Here is an 11314-nt window from a genome sequence, read left to right on the forward strand (position 1 = left end):
GGAGGCTATTAAAGAAGGTTATTGATCATTTCTGTCACACTCTGCTTCTGTCTCTTCTCAAAGCCACGTTTGTAGTTTCCCGGCACGCTCCGCTTGTCCCTTTGCTGTGGACCTCATCGTGCCTTTGCTTTCAATTAAATTGAGTCAAATTGTATTAAACTATTATCCGGAGCAGTGCGAGAGAGTAAGCAGAGTATGATCCTTGGTCAACAAAGATGACTGGGTAAATAGTCACATACAGTGGGAATAGAAAGATGTGATGCCTCAAGAACACTAGAGATAAAGATCAGCTAAACATCAAACCTGGCACATGTGGCAAACCTAAACATAAAAAGCAAAGAACAAACCAAAAACATGAACAAGGAACCAACATATATATGTAAGGTAAACTAGTAGTAACTAGAACTGCACTCTGTCGAGGTGCCAACTTGCGTCTTGTGCACAAGTACTACTTGAGTTCTAGCAGAGGCACCTCTGCTAGAACTGCCAGCTCACCACTGGCAACATGATGTACAGGTACATCCCCTTGGACATGACACTAATATGTCACAGGGACTTTTCCCCAGTCCAGCCCTTGATGCTGAGTGCAAAGCAGGGAGAAATTGGATTCCATTTTTATAATGTTTGGTAAATGACTCTGCCGAGGATTGAATCCCGATGACTTCCCCGTCTCAGGACGGACACTCTACATCTCAGGACGGCCTGTGGTACACACCGTACAAAAACTAGCATCTATGGAAAAAGGATAGAAGGACAGACGATTGCTACAGGGGGTGAGGTGGAGTCTGAAGAGGTGTGGTGGAGAACTGGGAGTGAGTCTGCAGTTCTGACCGAGAAAGAGGACATTCCGGAACATGAGCCTGGTCCAGAACCTGTATCTTGATCCCAGTGTCCTGCTGCCTCCCTGAAGCCATGCCTGACCCTGAGCCCTGACCCTAACTGACCCTAACTGACCCTGACCCTGAGCCCTGACCCTAACTGACCCTGTACCTGACCCTAACTGACCCTGTACCTGACCCTGAACCTGAACCCGTTTCTGCCGGCCCAGCCTGCCTCCTTAAACACTTTCAACCTGCCAGACCTGTTTTTTGGACATGTCATATATAGTCCAGTTCAATCTCCAATCAGATCTTCAAACATGAAGGTTCGTTCAAAATGTTGGGGATTAGGAAAACTATACATTTTTGGAAACTTCAGAAAAACAAATCAGAAAATCCATGCTTCCATTTGCAAATCCCTAGGGAGTTTTTGACAGCTGCTGAAAGTTTGGGTATCATTCACTTACTATACACTATACTATAAAGGAAAGAAATACCCCCAAAGAATCTGATTTAAGTAGCATGTGAGGGGTCTAAATAGGTTTTTTTTTATGTTTCTAAATCCATTGCAAGCATTTGTTTTGCACACAAAAAAAACATTCCTTGGGCTAAAAACTTCACCACAAAACTATGGTTTAGTGATGAGTCATCACTTTTCACAGTTTTGTGAAACTTTTCAGCAGCTGTCAACAATTCCCCTATGGATTTTGCAAATGGAATCATGGATTTTCTGATTTGTTATACTCTGAAGTCTCCAAACATATACAGTATATTTTTATAATCCCCTGAAAATTTTAACAAAGTTACACCAGTGACTGGACTATGGTGAAGACTTTCCAGAGTCCAGACATAACATTTGAATAAAAATTCAATTAATAATTGTAAAAATATACTCTAAATAGTCCCCCCAGGAATCCGCGGAGAAAAATGCTTTATTCCGCGGAGAACAATCCTGATTCTGCGGAATTCTGTGGTGAACAATTCTTGATTCCGCGGACATTAATAAACAACCTAAAATGACCAGTTATCAAGCTAAAAATGATATAGTTCTAATAATCAAGTAAAACCCTTCATGAAATAGCTACAATTAATTGTAATTAGTGGTTAGAATAATCAAATAATCATTTTTGAGAATAAAAATCTAATATTAAATCTATTATTTTTTTAATTGTTATTGTTTTTAATAATTACTTTCTGTTGCAAAGACTATATTGTCATGCAAATTAACCAATGCCCATAGTAACCACATTTTAGAGGATAGCCTACCTACTACCTAGTATGGGTGTAATATTTATTTATTCTCTTCTGTATTAGCATTGTTATTGCCAGGACCATTATAGAGGCAGAGAGGAACTATAGATCAGGACACAGTTTCTGTCAGGAACGAATGTGGGACCGGACCAATACAGCGTCAGTGCAACTAGCAGGAGGAAGCTAAGCTATTCCCCAGGCTCTGTATGAAGTGGCCACTTGCCAGACCATGTACACATTGTTTTATAATAGTAGTAATGACTACTCCCGCCGCTCTGCTGCCACTCGCGACCGCTATTCCGCGGACGTCAGAAAAGTCCGCGAACGGCCGAGAAATCCGCGGGTGGTCGCGAATTCCGCGAAAAATTCTGCGATCGCGGAATCGCGGATTCCTGGGGGGACTATCTAAAAGCTCACAATGCGTCACGATGCAACGCCTGCCTCTTAGATTGCTATTTTGGCTAGTCGTATGAGGAAGTATATTCTGTAGGTTGGGAACGAGGTTTAAGTACATATATGGCTTTTTTGCCTGATCTTTGGTAGGCCTGTCACAATGGCCTAATCGCAATTATTTTAGATAATCACAATTATTTTGCATAATCATTTCAATGTTGACAATCATTGTCAACATTGTCAATCACTGTCGTTGACAGTCATTTCTTTGTGTGTTCAAGTTTTTTGTCATGTCTGCCCGTTCAACCTTTGTCTACAAGGCCTAAAAGCCACACAATTAAATTGTTAATCGCAATTAGCCAGTAGCTATGTCCCTCCCCTAAAAGCTTATGTCCAATGCTAGCTTAGCAACCCGGCAGCTTGCCAAGGCTGTTGCCAAGGCAAACCTTGGCAAGCAGGAAGTTATTCTAAGCTAGCAATGGACAAAAAGCTTTTTGGGAGGGGCATAGCTACAGGCTAATTGATTCGTATCACAATTAATCGTCAGGTAAATGTCATAATCCCAACAAAGCCCTAATCGTTGGATTTGGGGTTCTTGGCTGCTCCTTTTGGATGTGTCTGCGTTGGGAGTGCCTGCCTTCTGTTTCCCTGACCCTCGCCTGCCTCAGCGTCCTGCGAGCCATGCCTTTGTTCCTCCCTGTTGATGAATACGTCTATTGACCTGCTCCCGCTCTGCCCTGTGTGCCTGTTACCTCACACTCACCACCAGTCGTGACAATTACATTGATTAATGCAGGGGTGTCCAAACCTTTTTCAAAGGTGGCCACGTTGGAAAACGTTAAAACACCCAAGGGCAGACTAAATCTAGATACACTGGGTATTATTAACCATGCTACATACTTTCGGTCGGGCCATAACAAAGTCAAATACATGTGCATTGCATTTATACAATTTTAATGAACTATCATCATCAATATTTAATATCAATGGTCTTTTGTCAGGTGTCTGCTCTGAACAAAACATACATAACTCTTATTTCACATTACCAAATGTAACCAGACGTGCAAAGTAAAAAATACTATAAAATAGCCTTTCTTTGATCCCTTCAGAACAGGGAACAATCCTGACACATTATAACTCTGGGAAAATGATCTTGTTTGACGGTCCTTCTGGGCTGTTTATAATACAATTTAGGAATGAAGCCGCGGGCCATATAAAATTTGGCCCCCGGGCGGCACTTTGGACACCCCTGGATTAATGGCTTTAAAAACACTGACATCCCATTCAGAACATTCTGCAGCACAACAGTGGTTAGATACTAGTTATGATAATGAGAAAAGATCAATGCCTATTTTGGAGGCGAGAGCCATTGATCTGACCTGTAGCAGTTATAACTAGGCATTGGGATTCTAAAATTAATCAATATCAGTGGTGGACAGTAAGTACAGATTATAATGGAAATGGATCGGATCCGTAAATGTCAGATTTCTCAAAAAAATCCACTCCATTCCCATTGACATGCATTGGCAGAATCAGCTTATCAGCTGGCAACCATACTTTGGTGTAGGGGTGTAACGATATATTAACTGTATCGAAATATAGTTTTTAACTTAAAAAATGAAAACAGCTAAAATTGAATCGTATCGTTTTATTTTGTATCGTATCGAATCGGCAGTGCAAAGAATCGATTGTATCGATACTACCTACTTGGGCAATGTATTTAACATTTTTAAGAAGAAAAAATTTAAAAGAGGGGTTTAATTACTTTTCCTTTCCATATAGCTACACTGGTCTATCGATAAATGAGTGTAATCTCTGGGTTCATGTCAAGGTGCAGGTTTGTCAATATACAACGTCCATGTATTTGGCAGATAATCACTGTGTTTACTTATTTATATCCATAATAATACATGTTTACCTGCACTATCCACACCTTTCACACAGATTTAATTTCTTTGCTAAATAGTTACTATATCGATTTGAAATCATTGAATCGAATCGTATCGTATCGCCATGAATGAACCAATATCGTCCATGTATCGTATCGTCAACCATGTATCGTGATATGTATCGAATCGCTATTAAAATGTATCGTTACACCCCTACTTTGGCGTGACCGTGCCCTTACTCTTACTCTTACTTTAAGTACATTTAAAAGCATGTAATCTTGAATACTCAATTACATTTAAAAGCAAGTACTTTTTTACAAAATTTAAATTTTGACCAGGAGTATTTTGTACTCTTAAGCCATTTGCACACAGGACAGTTGCGTTTTTTTTTTTTTTTTTCGTTTGCTGCATGAATAAAACGCATTGGATTTGGTGTGCAATGCTGTGCGGAATCGGCGCTGCGGATCCCAAAAGGAGTCATAAAAGGAGTGATGAGTTTTTTACCGAATGCGACAAGACGCACAAATCAAACTGGGTTCGATCGAGAAAAAAACGCATGGCCGCAGCCACTCGTCGCACGGCTAATTCGGATCCGGTGTGCATGAGGTCGTAGAGAATCATTGCTTTCTTTTAAAAAAATGAAATTGTCCGTTTTATCCGTGCGGATAAAAGCGCCTGTGTGCAAAGGGCTTTACTCAAGTACTGGGGTGGAGTATTCTGTCCATCTCTGGTAAATATAAGGATACTCCTGTGAGATATTCAGCACTCTGTTTATACCCGCACATTCTGCATTGGCAGGACCAGGGATTCGGCCCGATGTCATTTTCATCACTTGTTTTAAAAAAACGAGGTCATTCGTGACCCAATCAAGGAGATAGACCTGTTCGTGTTGTGAGACAATCAGCAATGACATTGATCGGGGTGTTCCGCTTGCAAAGCAAATGTTGAGCAAAGTGTTTGACCAGTGAACCAGTAACCACAGCGGTGTCTGATGCCAATAAATAATTAACTAACACGACAGGCAGGGCTGTCACGATTATTGCATAATAGCCAAACGCAATTATCATTGCCATAATCGTTTTGCCTGTTTGAATATGTTCATACTTGTTCAAGGTAGCAGAAATAGCGTTGAATGACATTGCCCGTGACGTTCTACGTTTGGAGCATTCATACTGTCAACAGCGTTTCCACAGAAACTGTATAACGTATGTCTCTTTTTTTTATCCCACGACTTTGTAATCCTGGGTGCAACACTCCCTCTGCAAACCTGGGGATGCAACGGACTGACCTCATGCTTCCTTCTATGCATGAGGAGTCCAAGTTGCTTATTTTCACCTGACAGGGGGGAGTAGCGGTCGGAAGGAACACGTTATTCCAACGAGTTCTTTTCCCCTCCATTGATTCTGACTCTGAGCGTGTGTCCCCATCCAGGGCCATGCATTTGGTTCCCCATCCAGAATCAATGGGAGGTAAATTTACTATAATCACATTTTTGTCTTAGGAATGCCACACATACAAAACAATATTATCGAACTCAAGTCTTCATGGCGTGAGTAATCAATAGAAAAAAAAGTCATTTTGGGTGTGAACTACTCCTTTAAGTTAATGGGACCCCAACTTTCAGCAGCTGTAACAGATTCGCCTGGGGAAACGGAAATTCAGTCTTTGTGAGATGTGTTACTACTACTAGACACCTTTACAAACACATTAGTGAAGACATTTCTCTGTAAGTAATTTATTCCAGGATTGGACTAGCCTGCTTCCAGACCATAGACCCCGCCCACTCTCAGAGTGGACTCTTTCTCTGGTCTGGAGCTGAGTACATGAATCGGGATTTATTTTCGGCCCGTCAATGAGCGCGGGGGGTGGGGGTGGGTCTAACGAATATCCAATCCGCACAGCAGTTGAAACGATTCAAACGAAGTTCACACACACAGGCAGGCTGAGGAAGGCACACACACACACACGCGCGCGCGCTGATTTCACCAAGCTGTTAATGTTGATTACATGTTTCTGGTCGCAGTTCTGTGTGGAAACAGTCACTGGTACAGACAGAGACACACACACAATCACACACACACTCCGCGACCATGCGTCGCGTCCACCGTGCGTCTCGATCACCGTGCGTCGCGATCACTCGCACGCGGACGCGCGCGTGCACGCTCGCAAAAAAGTCCCTCCCCCGTAAATCTCTCAGAATAGGCACAGTTTCAGACTACTGCGTGAGCTGAGTCTGAGATCAGGCTAGGATTGGACATTATTTCTGAAGATATTCCCTGACTATAGCTAAATAAAGCCCTCTGCGGCGCGGCGCTACGTACCTCCATCTTGTTGAGGGACACCCAGCAGTCTTGTGGGAAGTCCTGCAGCATGGGGACCAGGAACTGCAGACAGCCGTCCCAGTGGCACAGCAGCAGCATCATGGCAATCAGGTTGAAGATCCTCATCACCGCACTGGCCAGGTCGTAGGTCATGTGGAAGATCTGGGCGGGGCCAAACACACAGGGAAGACGTCAACGTCAACACATGGAGAGAGGAAGAGAGAGAGAGAGGAAGAGAGAGAGAGAGAGAGAGAGCAGTGGTGGAAGAAGTGCTCGGATGTTTTCTTGGGGTAAAAGTACTAATGTATTGGCACCAAAATGTACTTTAAGTACCAAACGTAAAAGTGCTAAAACAGTTCGGAAATAGCCGATCTGCAAGCTCACAACGCGTCACGATGCGGCGCGTTATGAGCTTGTAGATCAGCTACTTTAGAATAGCCTATCTATAAAATAAGGGCTGAAGTGCTTAATGTATGTTTTATAATATAATAATTCGTATCTGCAATGTAACTAGTAAATACAGTTTTTAAATAATTGTAGTGGAGTAAAATGACCATCAATCTTGTACTAGTACTGTACTTGAGTGTAAATGTACTTAGTTGCTTTACACCACCGAGAGAGAGAGAGAGACAGAGAGAGAGAGAGAGAGAGAGAGAGAGAGAGAGAGAGAGAGAGAGAGAGAGAGAGACTTCTGGCTTCTCTTTGTGTGCAAAGAGAAGCCCAGCTGGCTTCAGACAGGTGAAGCTAGAAGGGGAGAATAATCCCTGTGCACTTCAGGAGATAATAATAATAATATCCACTCCACTGTTCTGCACAAATGTATTATTTCGCAGGGGTGACTGACTTCTCAAAGTCTGTCTTCCTCTGAGTCAAACTCTGGGTATGTGCGCACGTGTGTGCGTGTGTGTGTGTGTGTGTGTGTGTGTGTGTGTGTGTGTGCGTGCGTGCGTGCACGCCCATATTTTATGACAATGAAGTAAATGTAAACATACATTTAGTATATAAATCTAAAAATAACATCATCATCTTCATGGCCAAAGCTGTGAATACACACTGGCATGTCTTGATGACAGTATGGTCCCTTAAGAGTTCAAATCACATCACTTAAAGGAGTAGTTCACCCCCCAAATGACTTTTTTTCTATTGATTAGTCACGCCATGGAGACTAGAGTTCAATAATATTTTTAGTTTTTTCTCACATTCCTAAGACAAAAATGTGATAACAATAAATTTACCCCCATCCGGAATCAATGGGGGTAAATTTACTCGAATCAAATTTTTGTCTTAGGAATGTGAGAAAAACCAAAAGATATTATTGAACTCTAGTCTCCATGGCGTGACTAATCAATAGAAAAAAAGTCATTTTGGGGGTGAACTACTCCTTTAAGGGGAAAACCACCCATTTTCAGTATTGAACTATGTCATTAATATATAGTTTGCAATATAATATATAGTATACAACTTGCAAGCCGGATACTAGTGAACACACTCGAGCACACAAAGGCGCTCACACATAGAAACATCTGACAGACACACACACACAGACACACACACAGACACACACACGCACGCACGCACACACACACACACACACACACACACACACACACACGGTGACGGACAGGAGAGGGTCACGATCCTTAACAAGTGACAGGCTGGCCTGTGTCGTCTGGCTCATCAATCAAACAGCTGACACGTTGCTGGCCCAGATCAATCATGGCCCTCTCGCTGCACAGCGGTTCACTGCTTCAGAGTTTGACGCTCGCTTTCCATCCCATAATCCAGTGCTTCTCGACCCCTTAGTAGTCCCTCAGGGCTCTGTGCCAGTGTCCTTTCTGTTTTCTACAAGATCTACAAGCGCGCTGTGAGCTTGTACCTGTAGATCTGCTATTTTCAAATAATGTTTAAACCTGGACCTCCCTTAAAGACCAGGTCTGTGGACCGCACTTTCAAAACCAGTGTTTATTTTTATTTAATTTTTTTAAACAGCCAAAGTGCTGACTAGTGCCCGACACGACACATGACAGATTTCTGGCATCAGATTTTCGAATCCATTCGAAAAAAAGACGCAACAAATTAATACATTGATAGAACATGAACATGAACAAGAACATTTAGCTGATCATACAAAGAACAAATACCGGTAAGTAAATAAACGCAACTAAACCTAATTTTGATTAGCCACAACGTTTTATAAAATAGCTGATACACAAGTTCACGACGGCAATACAACATATGTGTCCCAATTTGGCTGGGAGCCAGTCATTGGATTTTTATTCATTTTCATTTTTTCATTTCATTTGAAAGCTGGGGATCATAGCTACAAAATGATATATTGGTTGTGGAGATTGACCCAACAGTTTTGAAGATATGGCTTATAGAATGATGCCATGCTGAAATACTACTTTTGAGATATTCAAGTTCTAAATAAATGTTTAACCTGCAAATGACCTGACGATCTCTCACATTGATTAAAAAAAGTCTTATTTACATGCAGAGTTAAGCTCTGGCGTTTAAGTGAAATGTAGCCTGACATTTATGAAATGCTTTAGTGGCTTTATCACATTTTAGTGAGAAAAAAAAAAAAGGTATTTTCAGTCCCTGTCTAAAGCTGTACTTTCCGAGATGACTGGATCTCAGCGAGATTGGGACACATATTGTGAGCTTTTATATCAGCCATTTCATCATATTTTATTAAACAATGTATGAAATCAGGACACATAGGCCATACCTGAGTGGTTAGTAAGCCTGCCTGGGGAGCCAGAGGCTCTGTTTGTCCCAGGTACGATTCCAGGCCAGGCCAGCAATGTGCCTGAGCAAGACTCTTAACCCATAATTGCTCCCACAGCGCCGTAGAATGCCTGTTCACTGCTTGTTATAGGATGGGTAGAGGCAGAGGATGAATTTCACGTATGTGCAAATAAACAGTGACACAACAATAAAACATCCCAAGGAGTGGGGACCAACGTATTATTATAATTGCCTTTACCTCTCTCTAGGTTGTCCTCACAGTACAATAATTGCATCTATATCAGCCAAACCGATATATGGGTCAGGCTCTACCGCAGACAAGTCCTTTCTCCCGGTAATAGTCTGAAATAAGGAACTGGTATGAAAGGATGTCTTTGAGGTGGACCAGTTCCAACCTGCCAGCACACCCCTGGGAAAGGAGTGACGCTCACTGATAATTATGATTGCCTACATCTCAATGAGGAATATGACCAAGCATGGTCTTTGCAGACACCACTTAAACATTTCATGTATTTCTCACTGACTTATATTAACAACTTGAACCCTAGTGTCCATATTTTGCGAACTACAGCCAAACATAGCAGATCTACAAGCTCACAACGCCTCGCTTGTAGATCGTTTGTAGATCGTCTATTTTCGGCAGAGGTTTGGGGTAGAGGGGAAAAAGAGAGACTAAGTACAAAAGTTCAAGTTTATTAGGTAATGACGGCTCAAGTGGTTAAATATCTGAAAACACAAATTGACATGAATCCAAAATACACTGATGATTGTGCTGTCAAACGATGGAAGGCCTATATGGAATTTATGAAAAGGTTGTGGGGGTCCCTGCTTCATCTCTCTCTCAACTAAGGGGTCCTTGGCCTGAAAACGCTGAAGACCCCTGCATTAGGGGGAACCAGCTTCTCCGAAAATAGCAGTTCAGAACCATGGACAGCGGAACTGAGTCTGAAGTTACTGGCTTCGCTAGCACAGGAGTGTGCCAAAGGGGAAGTCAACACCTCAAGGCACAACAGTGTTCATATCCATACAAAATAGCATTTGTTATCACTTTTTAGACTAAATTACTGATGCCATATAAAAATATCTCAACAACGGTTTCATACAGATTTGATTTTCCCCCAAAAAGATGAAATAGACAAACTATAAGGCCATAATACATCTCATCGTAATGGGTTGTGAGATTGTAGATCTGGTATTTTCGCACAAACGCACGCACTACAAGGCCACAATACATCGCATCGTAACGGGTTGTGAGATTGTAGATCTGGTATTTTCGCACGCACGCACGCACGCACGCACGCACGCACGCACGCACGCACGCACGCACGCACGCACGCACGCACGCACGCACACACACATATATATCAAAAAGAATACGTTTAAAATTTTCACCAAAATTGAAATGCTCAAAAAAGTAGGGATGCCAGGTAGTACAGAATTTGCCTCTGCATTTGGAAAGCATAGCGTGCAGGAAGTACCGACATAGTAAATGAAAAGACACTTCATAACGTGTGTGACTGTGCTACGCCTGGACTTGTCTCACGACACACAGTGAGTCTCAGCACAGTGTTTGTGGAGCAGTGCCGTCTGTCTGCTAGGGCACCAAGGACAGCAGCTCTGAAGCTGCACAAACATCACTGAGATTGGTATTTATAAGATGGTCAAAGAGACACTGAGATTGGTATTTATAAGATGGTCAAAGAGACAGTGCCCTCAGTGCCCTCAATACTCTCATACATCTCCACAGTGAGTGGCACCCACAGCCACAACACAAGAGGGAGCCACCATGATCTGGTACCACCATGATCTGGTACCACCATGATCTGGTACCACCAGAATATAGAACACACATGGGAAGATTCTCTTTCTACTGCCCTGGCACCATCCATTG

General features: G+C 42.3%; 1 protein-coding gene across 1 annotated transcript in view; it reads right to left on the reverse strand.

Annotated features, from left to right (window-relative positions):
* LOC308285564 (potassium/sodium hyperpolarization-activated cyclic nucleotide-gated channel 2) overlaps window positions 1-11314 on the reverse strand; it is a gene marked incomplete at its 3' end in the record, with an annotated part of 141312 nt that overhangs the window by 112718 nt on the left and 17280 nt on the right. The window contains exon 3 of the mRNA XM_080726352.1: window positions 6673-6834. Within this exon, the coding sequence (XP_080582478.1) occupies window positions 6673-6834 (162 nt within the window). The remainder of the gene's footprint in view (window positions 1-6672; window positions 6835-11314) is intronic.

The sequence above is a fragment of the Nannobrachium achirus genome, assembly GCF_963921795.1.
Source record: "Nannobrachium achirus genome assembly, chromosome: 5".
Classification (NCBI taxonomy): domain Eukaryota; kingdom Metazoa; phylum Chordata; class Actinopteri; order Myctophiformes; family Myctophidae; genus Nannobrachium; species Nannobrachium achirus.